Source organism: Siphateles boraxobius, unplaced genomic scaffold (genome assembly GCF_051911475.1).
Source record: "Siphateles boraxobius isolate OS27281-9 unplaced genomic scaffold, OSU_SipBor_1 50, whole genome shotgun sequence".
Classification (NCBI taxonomy): domain Eukaryota; kingdom Metazoa; phylum Chordata; class Actinopteri; order Cypriniformes; family Leuciscidae; genus Siphateles; species Siphateles boraxobius.
Window position 1 is genome coordinate 1688541 of NW_027509142.1, and position 20087 is coordinate 1708627.

The 20087-nt window shown below is 37.3% G+C and overlaps 1 protein-coding gene and 1 long non-coding RNA gene across 3 annotated transcripts in view; both read right to left on the reverse strand.

The window, feature by feature from the left end:
• Positions 1-1551: 1551 nt before the first annotated feature.
• LOC143712715 (uncharacterized) lies at positions 1552-6901 on the reverse strand. Its single transcript, XR_013195050.1, has 4 exons — positions 6824-6901; positions 3467-3574; positions 3266-3326; positions 1552-1626 (listed from the first exon to the last, which is right to left on the reverse strand). It is a non-coding gene; the product is annotated as an uncharacterized LOC143712715 (long non-coding RNA).
• An 8190-nt stretch (positions 6902-15091) lies between these two features.
• Positions 15092-20087, reverse strand: part of bltp3a (bridge-like lipid transfer protein family member 3A) — a 43686-nt gene continuing 38690 nt past the window's right edge. For both annotated transcript variants that reach the window (XM_077204653.1, XM_077204654.1), the window contains exons 20-21: positions 19929-20014; positions 15092-18785 (exon numbers count right to left, since the gene is read on the reverse strand). In XM_077204653.1, coding sequence (XP_077060768.1) covers positions 18675-18785; positions 19929-20014 — 197 coding nt within the window. In that variant the 3' untranslated portion in view covers positions 15092-18674. The remainder of the gene's footprint in view (positions 18786-19928; positions 20015-20087) is intronic.

Sequence of the window (20087 nt, forward strand, 5' to 3'; positions counted from 1 at the left end):
TACAGAAGTTTTGGGTGGATTGGTGATGTGAAAGCTGAGAATATAGGGTTACATAAGTTACAGTACTGTTCAACGGTTTCAGTCCCTCCTATTCCTCCATGGTTTTTCTCTATACCAGATGTAGATTTAGGCATTCATAAGGAAATCAAAAATAAATCAAAGGAAGTAGCAGTGAAGGATATTGTTAATTGTTATCTGGATATGCATTTTTCTGAATATACATTTATATTTACAGATGGTTCCAAGGATCCAAAGACAGGACATGCTGCGTCAGCAGTATATATTCCAAAGAATGGGGTAATATGTCAGGAAAGAATAACAGATAATTTATCAGTATACACAACAGAGCTGGTTGCAATTTTGTTGGCCCTGGAATGGGTAGAGGGAAATGATTTAAATAACTCCGTGATTATATCTGATAGTTATTCAGCTTTAGAAAGCATGAAATCTGGGAAATCTATAAGAAATGATATAATTCATAAAATATGTATGGTTTTACATAAGTTAAATGTAAAGGATTTAAAAATCAGGTTTCTTTGGGTACCTGCACATGTTGGAGTGAAAGGGAATGAGGAGGTTGATAAACTTGCAAAACAAACACTAAAACATAATAGAATATTACAAGTTCCATATAGCAAAACTGAAGCTAAAATATTAATTAAAGCATATGCAAGATCAAAATGGCAGGAGTATTGGGTGGATCAGGATAAAGGGAGACATTTATATAATATACAACCAGAAGTGGGTATAGGAAGGATAGAGTGTAGGAGTAGAAGAGAGGAAAGTATAATTACACGGTTAAGAATAGGACACACAGGGCTCAATTCTTCATTGAAATTAATAGGGAAACATCCAACAGGGAAATGCCAACATTGTACTCATTTAGAAACTGTGGAGCATATTTTATTTCAGTGCACAAAATACAGTCAAGAAAGAAACCAGCTTTTTCAGTCTCTCAGAATAATCAATCAGAATAATTTCACAATGCAAGGTTTATTAGGGAAAACATCTAGTAACACTTATCACTTTGTTATTAAGTATCTGAGAGACATAGACTTAGCCAAGAGGATTTAATTTTTTTTTTCTTTTTTTTTTTTTTCTCTAAGTTCCAATATCTCTTGATTCACACTCCAGCCCAGTCGGTGGCGGTAATGCACCGTTAAGTTGGTTTGCCAACCGCCATAAAAAACAAAAGAAGAAGAAGAAGAAGTATGTGTTACGGAGTCGTTGTTATGTCTGACACTTCTTGGTCTGTTCCTGATTGTTCCTTATGTTTTGTTATTTTTGTATTTGGATTGTTTACACGGTATTTGACCTTTGCCTGGACTGGATTTACGCTTTACGGATTACCCATTAAAACATCTTTACTGCACTTGGATCTGCTGTCTATCTCCCGTGTGTGTCGTGACAGTTAGTGATGTCGGTATGGTTCCTGTTCCTCAGGACCTGCAGTGTCTTCAGAATCCCCTGTCTGAATCCACTGTCTTCATCATCCACCTCCTCTTTTTCAGAGAATTCTGGGTAATCAGTTTTATGACCTTCCTCCTCCTCCTCCTCCTCCTCTCTTTTAGAGAATTCAGGGTAATCTGGGCTCAGCAGTCTCGTAGACCTCTTCAGCTCTTTATTCTTTTTCTTTAGATAGATGATGATTTTCACAAATTAGTATGTCAACACGGATACAAAAATACACTGTGCCTAATTTATTTATATTTTAATTTGGGTTGGAAAAAAAGGACATTTGTCTTTTGCAGGGGAATTACAATAAATGTACAGTAATTTGTGTTCATAATTAGATCATCTATTGTTTTTCAGCACTTCAAAATAGTAATACTAAACTAGTATGTTTCAACAAAAAAATAAAATACAACACATAATTTAACAACAAAAAACGTTTATAAGTCTAGGACTATTTTAAACAATGACAGGGAAAGCAGAATTTTTTTAAAAGCCATTTGAGTCTAGGACTAGGCTTCATCTCTGTCCGGGAAACCATCCCTAACAGTAGACAAGTAGTGGGTCAGAGTTCCAATAACTTAGAGCACTAAAGATGCATTTCTACTGACTCCAGGAAAAAGACCAGGAAAAATATGCCCAGTGTCCCATATCACCTGCATTAACATGCCATAGTCCTGCAGCAGGAGGCAGCGATTTTTGTAATTTAAGATGCCTTAAGGCCTCATTATGCTTCTGCGTCAACTACACGGCGTAGCCACGCCGTCACTCCTACGGCGTCGTGGCCGTTTTATGGTTCTGCGTCAGTTTGAGTTGCATCACGGTGCACCTGACCAATCACCCTGCCCTTGTGGTCTGCGTCGCCTCGACGCGTAGTTACAATTTTTTGGAGGTGCACGTCAAGCTACGGCGGAAAGGTTCGCGGCGACGCAGAGGGGTCTGCGGGGGTACGCCGTCGATTTGACGCAGAAGCATAAAACAGGCTTAAGACAGTGCTACAGGGAGACAGGAAGAACAGCTGATGTTCTCAAACCACTTGTAAGCATTTTAAGTTATTGTGTGTGTGTGATTGGGGGGGGGGCTTGGGGTGTTTGGGGAGTGCATGCTTACAAGTGGTTTGAGAACATCAGCTGTTTAAAGCCCCCTTGTGGTGAAAATCAAGTTTTTAATGTTGTTTATACTGTATGCCTATGTAATGTTTTTAATATGCTTTAAGGCAAACCATGTGCAAATTCATAAGTCTACACCATTGCTGAGTATTTGTCCTTAAAACTGCAGTGAACCATAGACAGTCTCAAAAACGCAGTTTGAAATAGCCGGTGTTTCTTACGTCACAAACAACCTTGTAACCAATCAGATCAACGAGTGGATCTCTGAGCTGCTGTGAGTGAGTGGTGGCGCGGGAATTTGCATATTCATAGAACCATCTATACTAAATGAACAAGGGTTTAGAGTTACATTTAAGCTATTTTAAGGCATGAAGAATTTATTTTCAAGGAAAAACGCTTCAATATATCACTTTGGTGATCAAAGATGACTTTTAAGGGATACGATTATTGACTACAGGGGACTTTAAGAGAACTTGCAAATGCCTCGGTGGAAGGAACATCTTGAAGGAACATCTCAAAACAAGAACTGTCCAATCTGCTGCAGACCACGAGGATAAGATGCATTGTAGGACTTAAAGTAGCTGGTGGACACATTTGTTCATAAAATGAAGATATTAACCTTGAAAACCAATTATATGAAAGACCACCCATAGTCGTGTCTCTGGAGGGATGTCATTTTTAGTTGGATTTATATATGGTAAAACACATTCCTTGAAAATGTCCAACTGCCTTCTTGTGGAAGACTTTAATTCCTCCTGATTCATACTGTGGTTGTGGGAAGATTTCATGTAAATATTTAATCAGGCATGTAATTTACAAATTGAATTAATGTGAGTATTTGTCATCTTAAATCTTCACATTACTGTTCAGACACCTCCAGCTGTAAACCATGAGTCTATCCACACCTCACATCAGCAGAAGAGTTGCCTGAACTGAAATTGAATGGTTCATCCATTGACTGCTCGCTCTTCATGGTCTCACAGCGGGGTTAAGTAGATTCACTTTGAATCAGACTGAAAAACAACAACAATTAATCCCTCAAGCTGTTCAGAATTTGTATGATTTCTTTCTTCTGAAGAACTCTGAGGAAGATATTTTGAAGAAGGTTATTTTCAACATGTTTTGACCAAGCAATGATACAACAGTGAACCCCCCTGACTTTCATTGTGATGACAAGAAGTGGTGGATTTCTTATCATCCTCATTTACAGCTAATAATTAATTTCTTAATAATGAATATGCGGTACAAGTTACCAGTATGCTATATGAGGGGTGACGGAGGGTCTGGCCCACATAAAAAATGCAATAACCATTATTATGCATTTAACCTGGCTCCCATAGAATATGCATTTATATGTATATATTATTTCTAAATAATTTATGCAAACAATGTATCCATTGCATAACTGGCCTGTCCTGTGACTGGGACTGCATATGCTTTTATGTGAAAACTCACGATTTGAGACCTAAATCAGAGAGGTGAAATAGTTTGAATAATAACTTTTTGAGCTTTGCTGTAATTCCACTATAATCAACACAATCTCACTCCCAACTCATCACGTATGCATTTTAAATTTAAAATCATACTCCAACATATACATGTACAATGTGTCAGCCATGGTCCCACACCGGCTAAAAACCTTACACCAGCTACAGTAGCCATGCCCTAAACTCTCGCTATAGGATGAGATAGAAGGAGACTGCTGATTCTGAGCGGACGGCCCTCAAAGTTTTAATGGTGCCAAGGGATCAAGATCATTCAATGTTTACACTTTTGGGGAAGATCCCCAAAAAAACATAAATTCCATTCTAATAATTGTAAATGGACACTTTGACCAAAGACACTTTAAAAAAAAATCTGATTAAATGAATCAAGTGGAATCTACTTTTGGACCAGATCGTGTGTATAATTTATCTAAGATATTGAAAAAAAATTGACAAGTTACAATTGTTAACTTTTGCATTTAGTGTGTCTGATGTATATACATTTTTCTAGTTATGTTAGGCTCTAAAATATTTTAGGGAGTAGAAATTGAAATGTCTTATCCTGTAATCACAAATTGAAAATGAATGTAATGCAAATGTATTGGCCAAAAAGTGTGAACCCTCTATTATTTTAATTAATTATGGATCTTTTAATTAATTTAATATGGTTTCTGTCAGGACCACTATCGTCAAATATGATTGGCAATTAGCATACAGTTTGGATTGGTGGTATGGTTCCGTTCTGGGCGAGACCTCCCTGTGCATCCATGCAGCCTAGCATGGATAAGAGCAGGGAGAGCAGCAATAACCCCCGTTAGGGTAAACAGAACAGAACCAACATGAATGTATGCAGATATAATAATTCAAGATTTTAAAGTACAGCATAATTCTAGAATTAACATTTGAGAATTAATTCTGATTCAAGGGGAATCAGAATGGCAAATCCTGACTGATGAGAGGAGCAGCTGGGGTAGGGTAATTAGATGGGGTAGGGTAATTAGTTCCTGAGAAACGCGATAGCTGCTGATAATACTGAAGAAGCTTATAAATGAGTACAGTGATAGGCGTCATATTCCTATAGGTAGACGTGGAGCTTGACTAACGTGACCTGCCAGAACTAACGCTACGCTTGATATATTTCCACATCTGTAAAAAAATAAAAAAATAAGCTGATATATTTTAGAAATATATGTACATGGGTTGCCTTCAAATATTGTCATGAAGTCAAAAAGTTTCAAAAGCATCATACTTGAGGAACTGAATTTTAACCCCTTAACTGCCCCCCCCCCCCCCCCCCCCCTTTTGATAATTGACATTAAAATGCACTATACAAACTTAAATGGTTGTAATTCAAAAATGCTTTGGAATATAGACCTAAGTTTGGGCTTGTTTTAAAGAAAACAATCAGCAGATTATTATTGAAGTGAAACAAAATTAAAGTATGAAAAAGTTATGGAAGTTATAATTTACACTAAATCAAATATACTTTATTAATATATATTTTTTTAATATAAAATAAATATTTTACAAAATATTTTTTACTATAAAATTACTATAAAATAAAAGCTATATATCTAACCAAGTTGTGTTCCAAATTTAAAGTTGATATCACAAACATTGAAGTTCCCATGAGATTTTGTTTAAGCATTATAACAAAAATAGCCACCGGGTGCCATTGAATTCCATTGAATTTAATTGTATGCATTCTGCAATAAGAAATTAATAAATTTCTATCCAAATATCACTTCTGTCACTAAATATGGAACCTTGAGACTCAGACCTTTCTGACAATATGTGTTTTGTCAAGATTAGAAAAGGTTTTGATAATAAATTTTGAAAGATGATGCCCAAAAGGGGAGGGGCCTAATAAAAAAATACCGTTTCTATGGTAACGCAACGTCAAATTTTAAAACGGGTTTCACAGGATGAATTATGAGTTCGTGGCTTTCAAATGATTTATGATAACTACTACAATAATGTGATATAATAATAATAATAAAAAAAAAAAAATATATATATATATATATTTAATATATATTATACTTTTCAGAGGACTTCTTACTTTACTTTTTAAAATAAAATTTTATCTTTTTTATTTGCAAATACTAGATTAGTTTTTATTATGAACTTTTAGCATTAAAAACCAAAGTTTCAATTATTAAAAGTGTGTGCGTCGACTTTTTGTGACAAAGGTCAGAAACTCCTGTAATGAAGTCAATTTTTTTGATGCGCACTCTTGTCATAAATTCATATATTACTGTTCATTCATAATTTGTAAGAAAAAAACAGCGCTAAACTATCTATTTAGGAGTCTTAGACCTTTCCAACGATATATAGTTTGTCATAATTAGATTAGGATTTAATAGTAATATAGCGAAGTAAAGTTAGATATCCCGCTAGCGGGATGGTGACAGTTAGCAAGGAAATGCATTTTATGCAAGAGGAAAGCAAGAGTCTGGAATCCTTGAGCAGTCAGACCTGTTGCTCCAGTTGTCATGAGACTCTCCCTACCTCACATGAGCAGAAGTGTTTCCTGAACTGATGTTTATTGGGTCATCCATTAACTGATGGCTCTTTATGGAAACATGGCGGAGTCTAGGAGATTCACTTTGACTGAAACTAAACAGCAATTTGAGATTGTTTTTTTAAATTATTAATCTGTTTCTTGCTATTATGCACAGCAGAGTGATCAAATAACTAAATTACAAATAATAGCAAATGCTGAAATTGGCCACTGCTCAGTGAAATGGACCAACCAAACCATTGACTCTGACTCACCATTCCTTTGTCTTTGCACCAGTTTCTCCAGAGAGACTCTTTCTGGAAGCCATGGCACCATTTAAAATGTTGATAATACTGTTTTGGAGCAGTAGTTCTTTGTAAAAGAAAACAGTTGAAATAGTCACCAAGGATAAGGGTACTGGGAACAAACAAGTATTGTTTGAGAATTTTTATCCCCACCAAAAATGAAAATACTTAACTTGTTTAGCCAAATTGGATTTGAATATTAATCTGTCAAAAAAAGATGAGATATTTAATCAGACTTTTAGTCTACTGTTTTTACAGTCCGATACCTTCTACATATTACACATAAGGCTTACTGAGAAAGGATCTGGATCTAGATGATATAATGTAGCACTGAAAGATTATTACCATAATGGACCCTGAGTGGTTGTGGTGAGTACAGCTCAGTGTTGTCAACTCTTATAAGACAAGCAACAGCAGCTTAAAAAAACCTATATTAGTATTGCCTGCTACAGTCTCAATGTCAACAGACTCAATAAATGAACCTGCAGCATATTAAACGGAAACCACTCAGAGTTGCGCGAGTGTACAGCAAAAACAGTATTTATTTAACAAAAAAACTGCGGCCCATGAGATATTTTAAACAAGAAAAAGAAACCCAAAGTTGCGTTTTATAGGCGGACTTGGGAACTCTGGTACAACTCTGTTTTTTTGACAAGCTGCTCACTTAGAAAATGTGCAACCGTTCATCCACCAACCGGAGAAGTTGCTGTTTTTAGAGCAATGCTTAATGGAAGTTCGCCCCAGTTGGAGTCCCGACCAGGGGTGTTTCTAGCCTTTCATTAGTACTGGGGCACATGTCACCCATCAAAAAGAGTGTGACAATATTTTGATGTTCTTTTTCATTCTGTTTTGGATCTACAGTAAATTGATATAAATCATCTTTATCCAGGGTTAATTGCCAACTTTGGCTACTTGACTGGAGTGAGATTTTGATGACAGAATTGATTGCAAGCCCATTAAGATCCAAAATATTTTTCATAATTTCATATTAATACTGTAAATTAAAGGTACAATATGTACGAATTTTGTATCAAAATATCCACAAAACCACTTTGTCACGGTAGAGGTGCGGGTTGAAGAAGAGACTCAGTCAAAAGGCTCCAATACAAACGTTTACTAATAATTACTTCCAAACAGGTACAAACAGGCAGACGGGTTGAGGGGCAGAAGGTTTAGCACACACAAAAACACTGTAACAATAACAAGAACCGACAAGGACTGCCTGAACTGAAGCAAACTAAATACAAGCAAAAATCAAACATAACAAGGTGATCACAGGTGACACGAATGATGAAGACGAGGAACAGGTGGGTAATTGAGGGAGTGAATTCAGGTGTGGAGACAAGGAGGATTCTGGAAAGTGTAGTGCAGACGAAGACAGACTAGTGCAGACGATGACTGTGACACACTTGCAGTGTTATATATTTCTTTCAAATGTGTACTTCCATTATCCTAAATGTTTCCAAGAATTTGTAAATTCTTATTTTAAAAAGTGTCCGTCCTTAAATTATATGTTCATATAAAGAAATTATATGTTCGCCGGACACGGCGCATGGTATGCAAAAGTAGACATCACTTCAGCTTTCAAAGTGATGCCAATCCACTCTGATTCATGGCATTTTTTATGCGTGAACTGGCGGAAAAAGTTTTATTTCACCGTGCGTTTAACATTCGGCTGCCCCAAAATTTCGACACACTATCCGAAACCATATGTTGGATTCTATCCAATAATTACGCAATTGCATACCTTCTCCATTTGCCAGATTATTTCTTAATCATTTCACCACACGACGCCATCCCTGTGGCACACCTCCTCACGGTGGAAAACGTTTTCGCAGAGCAAGAGATCCCGTTAGCTCAGGAAAAAACAATGGGTCCAACTACATCCATCGAGTTCTTGGGCATCAAATTGGACTCAGTAAATTTTGTTTACATCGAGCCCCCCGTCTGAGTTCAGCGGTCGCCCTCCGTTCGACTGCTGGCGGGTCTACCCGTCCGAAGGCCGCAAGCACTTCATCTACGCTGCCTTCGGACGCTGCGAGGCCCCTCCCAGTCGAATGGCTGAACTCGCTCCAGAATCACGCTCTTAAAAATTTTGCGTTGTACTCGAGCTTACAGTTCAACTGCTGGCGGGGTTTACCTGCCCGATGCTGCGAGCATCCAAGCTCCCATCGGATGCTGCGAGAGCCCTCCAGGTTGAACGGTTAAGCTTGAAACTTTGCAAATACCTTCTCGTGCCCTTCACTTTTTTACGATTGTGGTCCTGTGCTTACCTGGCTTTTTGGGGGAGTACTCTGGGTTCGGCCAAATTTCGAGCTCAGAGCCCTCTCCTGGACAGCACATTAAATACACCTAAATTACTACATCTGATTTCATGTACGTGTAAACCCGCGAAATTAAGTTTTATGTAACAAAGTTCGGGAGGAGCACGTTCAGGTAATCAACCAATCAGCACAAGAGGAAGCCGGTATAAAAATAGCCTTCCCTCACCTCTGTCCCATGACAGTTTCACAGCATCCCTCCACCACCCCATCACCTCACTCTCGGCTAGTTTCTGTTCCAGTAAAGGATGGGTTCGGGCCAAATTTCGAGCTCGGAGCCCTCTCCCGGACAGCTCGCCAAATACTCATAAACTATTACATCTGATTTCATGTACGTGTGAACTCGTGAATAAGTTTTTATAACTTTTTATAACTAACTTTTTAGTTTTTTAAACATTTACACTGAAGTAAAGCAAGGCATTTATATAGCGCATTGCAAACGGTATTTTTATGATTTGTATGTGGATTTCTCCTTCCTGGATTGTCTAACTTGGATACTGCTTTTATTCTCTGAACATATCCCTGCAACTGTCTGGGTTCTGGCTCTCAAAGACCTACTGCGTCTCACCCAACTGGCCCACCCAATCAGAAGCTTGCCCCACCCTGACCCCACACCACATAGGCTAACAGCCAATCACAAAACTGGTGCGATATTCAATTCAGCTTCAGATATGCTATCTTCTTTTTTCCTTCGAGACAGACTTAGCTCATTAGCCGCGTTTCCACTGTCAGTGCCAGGGCCAGTTGCATTTCCACCTCCTCTGGGCCAACGGCCAGGGTTTTCTGGCCTGCCGAATACCTTGACCCAAAGCGGGCAAACTCGGGCTAGAGGAGTGGTTGCGAACAAATATATATACAAAAAATATGAAAAATATTTTACGCACTTGTCTCGTGTCTCTCATGGAGGAGCGGAAGCATAAAGGAAGAGCGACGACAGAGAACAGAGAGAGAGGCCAGGCCTGGATTTATGTTGTGTTTTATTTTGTTATATGTGACAGCAGTCGTCCGTGAGGGGCGAGGTTCTTTCGTTTTGTATTTGTTTCATTTATTGTATTAAAGTCTATTAAATTTTCACTGGTTCCCACCTCCTTCTTCCCACAACATCTAACCGCGTAACAATATTATTTGCAAATAGATATTTAAAGTTAAATTTTTTTTTTGTTTAAATAGTTTACTTCACAAATATAATAAGAACTTTCAAGTCACCTTTATTTATATAGCGCTTTGTAGATTATTTCAAAGCATCTTTATAGTGATAACTTGAAAATAATGATTGATGCAAACAGAATTCAATTCTGCTGTAAAGCAGCTCTAAAAAGATAATATTGTCATTGTTCAGAGCTCAAGTTAGTTCAGTGTTGATTCAGTTTAGTTCAATAACTGATATTAAAGAGCTTTAATATGTACTACTGCACAACCAAAGTGGCAAAATTGACCTATCGGAAAGCCCCACCCCTCGGACGCAGATGAGCCAATGGCAGTTGAGTATCAGATGCACGGGGCCTGGAATTCGGACATATTTAAGTTTCAGCCCCATAGAGAAACATTGGAAGATCCAAAGCTCTCATTGGTTTTATGGTATTTATGTTACAAACATGGTAAAACAATGTGCCTGGGGTACTTGTCACTGATTCCAGGAATCCTGAGAGGATGGGCATGGGTATTCATGTTTTAAATCACCATACTGTCCTCGCGTTCACCAGCGCTTTTAAAGTGTGATAAGATTTGCGCAAACTGACCAATTATGTGCACAATACGACTGAAACCCGGTTTATTCATAATATCAATAATGTGAGCGCAGTAACCTGGTTCCCTAAGGATTCAACCCCAATCCCAATGAAGATGAAAACGTACATTTTCTGGTTGTCATACAGTCATTAAATTACAATTAAAGTTAGTGAGTCCATGCTAACGTACAAACCTAAATAGCTTACTGTTCTCACGTCATGTACAGTAGGTCAAAAACACCCGGAGCCAGTTGCACCAACAGGGCTTACGCCTGGTCTTAAGGTAAGTAGGTCTTAACTCAGCAATCTAAGTCCGACCTAATAGTTACGACAGTTGCACCATCCAGGCTTAAGTCCTCTTCTCGCGAAGACTGGGCGTAAATCTTTAGCCTAGTCAGTAGCAGGCGTAAAGTCAAAATCTAGGTAAGTTTTATAGTAACCACTTGATAACTCAGCAGTAAAGACATGGCGCGCCTTATACACAGACTTTACAATGAGTGGGCTTTTAGACAGGAGAGAGTTATTAGGGACAGAAGCAATCCATTGGACATTTACAATGAGGAGGAGCTGATTGAGTGGTTTCGATTCTGACGATTTGTGTCGAACCACAACGCAGCATTGACACCGGCATTACAGCTGTTAATAGCGCTACGTTTTTATGCAAATGGTGCGTTTCAAAACACTGTTGGAGACATGATTAATGTCCACAAATCCATCGCATGTCGGGTCATCCTCAGAGTATCACTGGCACTGAGCCGTCGCCTTCCACGATCTGCTCACCTCCCCACTGAGGCCGAGTCTGCGGAGATGAAACAGCAATTCCGCCGGGCCTCTGGCATTCCTGGTATTGTGGGCCTCACGTCCGGATCCAGGCACCATCTGAGCATGAGTATCTGTATATCAACCGCAAGGGATAACATTCAAGCAATGTGCAGATTGCTTGTGACGCCAATTATAACATCTTTAATTTGGTGGCAAGATGGCCTGGATCTGCCCATGACACCCGCATCCTCCGGGAGAGTGCGTTATACCAGGATTTCGAGGCTGGAAGAGTAAACGGGCTGCTTTAAACATAATTGAATTATGTTTTTATATATCATTTTCAGCTGCTGCCATGTTCTTTTAGTACCTGCAGGATTGCACCTACATGAAAATTAAAATTAGGTTGAATAACATCCTGTTCTTCCAGTTTCACCTCTGATATTATAACTGTTGGGCAAGTTACTCTAAAATAGTTATTAATTACTAACTACAAATGACATCTTCAACAGTGATTAATGTAATAATTACTATCTCTAGAAAGTATTGGTCTACTTATTACTAATTACTTTATAAATCCCATATCAACCTCAACCAATTGAACCATACAAAAAGAGACAATAAACTGTGCTTTTAATGCTTTCAAATTAACAATATACAATTGCATGAATTATTCTTGAATTGACCAAAGAGAGAAGGTTACATTAAAAATATACCTTTAAAAAATGTTATGTTAAATCCACTGTTGTTTTATACAGAATTGTTCTATAGTCTATGCAGTATTTAATGCAATGACATCATATTTTACTTTATATTACAGAAGAATTAAGAGTAATCCCTTTAATTAAATTACAGTATTTAGAATACTTGGTAATTACACCCAACACTGTATAACAGTAATTAAAATGTAAACTTACGTATTGACTCGAGCAACTACTGTATTTTCTCCCAAACTAACTCTCTCGATCGCCGCTGCTGCCCTGTTGCTTAAAAAGAAAATGTTTGCATACTGCTAGTGCGAAATATGCAGACCTCTTTTTGTCTGGCGCTGTTACCATTGTGACTCATAATATCTGCGCTCCATTGATAATGGCTTTTTATAGTTGTGGTGCACGCGCTTAACTCAGAGTCAGTCAATTAGAGTTGATTGAACTTACTCATTTCAGCTGTTCTGAAAACTCATCTCAGGGTAAGTCAACTCAGAGTTCAAGTTTTAACTCAGAGTTGGTTGAACCTCCTTATTGAAACGTGCCCCCTGTCCTCTCTCATCCTTCACTGTCGTCACTCCTCCTTTTATCCTCCTGGAGCTCATTATCAATAACCCTTTCTGCAGTGCACTAACACCTAATCCGAGGAAAGAAAAACACACTCATGTTTAGACAGTTTGTCACTGTAGGACACTTGAATAATTATAGATGATGATAAGGTGTGTGTGTGTGTGTGCGTGTGTGTGTGTCAGCTCTATACTCTCTGGGTTTCTCAGGGCCTTGCGGATGAATTCTACAGATTGGAAGAAGTATCTGCTGATGTTAAACCAGTATTTGTTCTTTACAGGCACACCGTATAGTCAAGTCAAGTCAAGTCACCTTTATTTATATAGCGCTTTTTACAATACAGATTGTATCAAAGCAGCTTCACAGTGATAACATGAAAATAATATAACAGAGTTTGTTTCTAAAAGAAAATTGCGTCAACGTCCACCTTAAGTAAGGCAGATCAATAATATTATTTAATATTAAATGTCCCCAACTAAGCAAGCCAAAAGCCAAGGCAACAGTGGCAAGGAACCAAAACTCCATCAGGTGACAGAATGGAGAAAGAAAAAAAAAGTCTCCAGTATAGCTGATATTCATGCCGCTCCTGTATTGATTGTTCCTTTTAGGTCTTCCTTCCTTGGTATTCCTAACAAGAGCCTCCAGTTGTTCTTCACCGCCGCGTCATGCAGGATGTGTGTGATGCCCGTCTCCTTTAGTTTGTCTCGGCCCCTTGCCGTGTCTCTGAACAAGAACACAACAGCTTAGATCAGTCTTTCACTAAAGAGGAATTACAATGGAAGATTACAAAACAACTCTGATGGTGAGGGTGCATTGTGTTTGATCCCTGTTCATACGGCTGCATTACTTTATGGTTTGGTATTTTATGTCATACATGTTGTAGACTTACTCATTTCCCATGAAGACATTTGGCCAGACCTCAGTGACGGGTGTTCGGTCTAATGTTCAATTCTGCAAGTGATGAATCAGTTGGAATAATCTATGATGGCTGGGATTTTTTGGTAAGTCCAAAAGCTCTGTGGTCACTTCTGGTTCTGGACGGCTTGGACCCGGGACAGATAACCTTGTCTCACACCACGCTTTAATGAAGATCTAGGAGAGGTGGCGTTACTGAGTAAGATATAACTATTCCCATTACTATAAAGCATTTTAATACATTTATATTTTTTTTTTACCAAAACCAATTCTTTGCAGGGCCTGTAACATAAAATCATGTTCTAAACAATTAAATGCTTTGTAATAGTCGAGAAAGAGGATAAAACTATCAGTGGAAACAAGATCCAAGTAATCTAACATATCTAAAATCAAGCATATATTATTAGAAATATGTCTCTGAAGGATAAAACCTGATTGGCATTCATCTATTATATTATTTAGAATGTATTTTAGTCTCTTTGCTAAGATTAGGGCAATACTTTTATAATAAGTCTTCAATAAGGAAATTGAACGCCAGTTTTCTTTTAAAAGGGGATCTTTATTGGGCTTGGGAATTAATGCTATTAGTCGTTGTCATAAAGAGGGAGCAAGCGTTGTTTTCTCAATACTCTCTAGAAACATTTTATGTAAAAAAGTGCCAATCTTTGATTAAATGCTTTATAAAGCTCTGCAGATAGCCCATCAATACCTGGGGATTTATTAATTTTTAGATTATTTATTGAGTCAACAATTTATTTTAAACAAAAGACTAATAGGTGCATCGCAAAGGCTAGTATCTTTATTAATTTGTTTCATGTGAGATAAGGAGGCAAAAAAAAATCTGGGGTGGATTTCTGGCAGAATTTAGAAGAATATAAAGTATTATAAAATGTAAATTTTTTTTTTTTACCATAAATTATTATATGGCAGAAAGTGTAATTGAACTGTTAATATGCTGGTATGCGATTCTGAATGCAGGATTTGATTTGCCATGATGCGTAAAGGTTGATTCTGTTTTGGCTTAATTGGCACTTATTTTAGTTGGCAGAGCAGAGATGGACAAAGTGACTGGCTATTTGACAACAGTGTACATAAAAATATAGTTACTCAACATTAATGTCACTTATATCACACACACTCATTCTGAACAAAAGTACCAGTATCTAATAAAATGTTGGTCATGCAGTTCTCAGCTGAATAAGTGTATCATTAAAGAGAGTAACTGACAGAAGATACACAAAGTTCAACTTTAAGAAACATTTTATTGATCATCATTGGTGACTTTTTCACACATTTATGGTTCACAGAACCAACAAAATATCAGTTTGGTTTTAATGTTTTAATGTTAATGGTGGGGTTGTAAAATGTGAAATGACATTAGCATACTTTAATGAATAGATTAGATGTCAAAATAAACATTTTATCCACGGCAGGTCAGCAGGGCATTTACTGTGACATTCAGTTAACCAAAAACAAGACAATCACCTCAAAAAAGATAACCAAGGACACATCAATTCAACAATTAAAAACATCCCATACACCTGATAATCCCAGCAGAGTTTGCTACCCAAACATTCAGTTTAGAGACAAACCAATGCCATCTTCTGGATGAGAATATGTATTCACTGTATTAAAAAAATAATAATAATACTCAAGACGTTTCTCTAAAAATGCCTTTGGAGAAATAGTGACAATTTCTCGGATCATTTTGTGAATTTGAGAAATATTTGAATTCATATTGAAATCTCTGACTTTTGATTAGAGACTTTGGTATCTTGGCAAATCTGAGCACAGTTTGAGGCATTGTTGAGATCTTTTTTGAAACTCTAGAGGAGAAATGTCAAATTAGTGATTATCTAAAGGGCATTTCTGTTTCTTACAAATACATCGCAAGTCATTAACTAGAACTACTTTCACTCTCATAGACTGATGAAGAGACCAATCATCCTGCTCTTGAGAAAAGATCCGTCGTACTGGACAAATAATCTGATTTAAATGCACACAGAAATAGAAGTTCATTTAGTACCAACTACACAGCTAAAACAATCAATACAATTAGTAAAATCAGGTCAATATTTAACATATGCTCATATTATGCTCCTTCTGACCACATATGCAGTACTCATCTACTACAGCAAAATAATGACCCTTAAATTAAATGAGTAAATTAAAATCCTCACTCAACAGTCTGTGACCGTGATGATGTTGCACTTGTGAAAGATTTCAAGTAAAAGTCATGCATAAAACACCAACATTTTTTTCTTCTTCCATGCACTGAATGAAGTTTTTTGATCCTAAGAATAATGTTTCAATCACTACAATCTAGAGGAAATGTCTTTACAGTTTTTACACAATTGTAACTCTTAGTTTCCCAAAGATTTTCGGAAGACATGATATATCTTAATACACTAACAGAGAATGTTTAGTGTATATAAATGCTACACATTTCACTGAAAGCTGAAGCACAGACACTGGAACCCTCACAGGTTGATACCGAAACAGAAAATGCACTTTCAATAAAGTCAAAAAGTAAGCGTCACATTTGAAACTAACCTAACACTTGCTGATAAATCAATCCAGATGTTTGAAGACAGAAGGATGCTGATAGGACATACCGGAGCCACATTCATCCAGCTGTTGCCTATAAACCCACAAGATTTATCAACCTCATAATACTTATTTAACATGAAAATAAGCCTTGTGACAGTCCTAAACATTACAATACACAACTTCAAGGTGTCAAAAAGCTGTAGTTGTAAAGTAAATAACTTTTACTTCCTTACGTACAGGACATCAAACAGAAACATGTTTCACATCATCCTTTTATCACAACTCCTAGTTAAACATTTTAAAAGGGGGTTAGCTCACCAATAAAAAATATTAAATTATTTCCATTATTTTTATTTAAAACTAAAAATTGCCCATGTCATTGCTCTAAAATTGTAACAAACATCCAGTCACAAGAAACCATCTCCTCATAGAAATAAAGTTCAAGTATGCATAAACACATTCATAATTTAAATCTACAGATTAGTGAAATGTCTCAAAGTGACTTATTTCGTCTAACAGATTATGAACATAAAAACTAAACAAAACAAATGTTTTTAATTAACGCTGCATTCACGCTATGTCGTAATTACCCAGTTGTAACAATGTAACAAATCTAACCAATGTAACAAATCTAGATCATTCTACATGTGTTACATGGACAAGCGACAATAATACTGAATAAAAGTGACTTCACAACTTCACAAAAGTCCCTGTGCAGCAACTCGTATGAACACCTGCATTGGCACTAATGCTCCTTCAGTCTGTGATCTTCATTTCAGCTGTGCAGTCTGAGACGTGAGATCTTACACTACAGGAAATACACACTCAATGACTCAGAGGACATGTTGGTTAATAGAAGTACCATCTGTTGTACATTAAACCTCAGAGAAAGGGTGATATATACAGTGATCATGAAAGTCAAAGTGCTTTTGTTTAGGCTCCTATCATCAATGACACACACATCAGCTCAACTCTACACACAGTACTGATTGAATAGCAGCTACTAAGAAACTTACAGTACACTAGTCAAATCCACAGCTCTGCTGTTTACTCTTACAAGTAACCTTCAAATACAACATCCTAACAGTCATGGAACCTCATAAGGGACTGATTTGACTTCTGATTTATTATCTTTGAGAGCAGCATCATTCGTGGAGTACCTTTTGTATTAACAACACGTCTACTATGTCTTGATATTCTGTCCATTAGGGCTGGGTATCGACAGATTCCACGAATCGATTAAATTCCGATTCAGATTTGATTCAATTCTATAATGATTAGTTTATATAAAAATACATTCCTTTTCTCAAAAGATTCAAATTCCATATATTTTTAGATATAATGATACATGACATAAGACCGTTATTAGATCAATTTTTAATAAGAGGCTACTGTAAGTTGCTCTGTGAATGGTAGATTTCAAGACTCACAACTGAAAGTAAATTAGTTGTCAATCCCAAATATTGACAGAGGCCCAGTTTACACCCGGTATTAAGATGCGTTAGACATGTGACGTGGTCGAATATGCTCAAACAGCCACAAAAGACCGTCTTCTCTCCACATACTGGCCTAATCTGTAACATCATGAGAAGAGCTCTAGAAGAGCTGGCTGAAGAAGTTTGTTTTGAAGATAAAAAATGCACCAAGCCCAATTGCATTCGGCGTGGTCTTGAAAGTGGACATAAGAGACGGATTAAAACACCAGGTGTAAATGGGAATGTGTCTCCCTCGTCTACTTGTGATCCGATCGACCGAAACGCATCTTAACATCAGGTGTAAACAGCATCAAAGTGAAAACGGAGACTGATTAAAATGTTGATAATGTCACCCCAGCCCTGTCTATGTAGGCTGCTCACATCTACCAGCACTACACAGCCTTGGTACCAAAAAACTCGGACGCGTCTATAAAATCTAAATGCTTTATAAAGTCCAGTCATGAAAACAAAAAAGACGAATGTGCAAGAAGCATGCTGACCAGAAGTGAAGAGATGATCCATTGTGCGGTAAAGAGGGTCTGCGGCAGTGAAAGAGTTTCACTGTTGACTTCAGTCCTTCTCCAACTGGAAACTTGGTGAGCCGATGTAGTTCAGTCACAAAGAGAGAGAAGTCACTGTACAGGAAGACTGGGTGGAGGAGACTGAAGAGGAGAGTCGTACACTCAGATGTCAGAGAAAGGGATGGATGAGAAGTTTGAGTCAGAAAAGGCAAAGGTCTTGTTCTTCTGGTTTATCTACAAGACATTTGGACGGAACTCTGGTTTCTTTCCCTTTGTACATCATAAGCTGAATGAGGGGTTGTGTTTCCTGACTTCCTGTAGCAGGCGCTCTCGGTCAGACAGAGCTTTCTCGAGAGCCGACTGGACGTCAGTGAGTTTGGACTCCAGAGACTGTACCAACAGAGAAACACGTACATATTACATCTATCCTGAACTAAATATTAAATGACACATTATATCAATTATGATCAGGTAAAGCACAAAAAACATTCCTTTGAAACATGGATGACAATTTTAGAGAGAAGTTACAACAATACACCTTCAGCCATGAATAATAAAAGACGTTTAGACCTCAAACATGTAATTAAGATATCGAATGCCGCGGTTGACGTTCGAGAGTCTTCTCTGGTTCTCCAAAGGAATCATAGTCAAGCACTGGAAAATTACTATCACTCTGAAACTACAACAATATTTTTTGATTTCTCAAAAAAAAAAAAAAGAACTCAACATTTGCCCTCGAAATTATGGAAGCCCAATTCTGCCACAATACTGTTCATAATTCTGACATACAGTTAAAATGAAAAAAAAAAGAGATTCTGACAAACTCTAAATTAAGCTGAAATTTACAAAAAGAATTATGACACGTCAAAATTGACAATTCTCAATTATAAGTTGATATGAGTCAAAATTATGAGATAGTATGAAACATTTGTTATACTTCATGTCAAAATGTCTTATGCCTTAGTATCTCATAATTTTCAGTTTTTTATCACTTAAGGTTTTTGCACACTGAGTCTCAAAATGCTTGCTACGGATGCAAAAAACGCAGAAAATTGAACCCGATCCTAATTTTTTTATGACGGACGAAAGTTTTGGAGGCAGTGTGTAAACGTGATTCACACAACATTATTATTAACAAAAGTATTTTCTTTTTTAACGTGCGAAAATGTCGGACTCAGTGTGCCTTTAGTATCTCAATTTTGACTTCTTCATATTAACGATTTTTATTCCACAATTATGATTTACTAAAGCATGTTTTTTTTTTAAAGTGAGAGAAATGGGCTTCCGTACAAAACTCACTCGCTCTGTTTATTTCAGATATGGTGTGTCAAGATCCATTACACAAGGTTTGATGTCCTTGATTCAGCCTAATGCACCTTGACATGCTATATCTGAACTGAATGTAAGCCCAAATGAGATTTGAAAACTACAATGAATAGAAATATGTTCTAATATCTTAAACAGAGCTCAAACAGGCTAAATACAGTAAATACAGTGTTACACCGTGCATATTAATCTCCTAATATACCATACCTTGTTCTTCTCCCACGCTCTGAAGCAGGATTGGTCAGCTCTCTCTTGGCCCTCTTCTGTCTCCTTCCCTGATTGGCTCTGTGCAGCTGATGCGTGAGAGTGAAACAGAGGAGGCAAACGTTACTTTAACAGGAACATCCTCAACATCTGAGCAGCTTG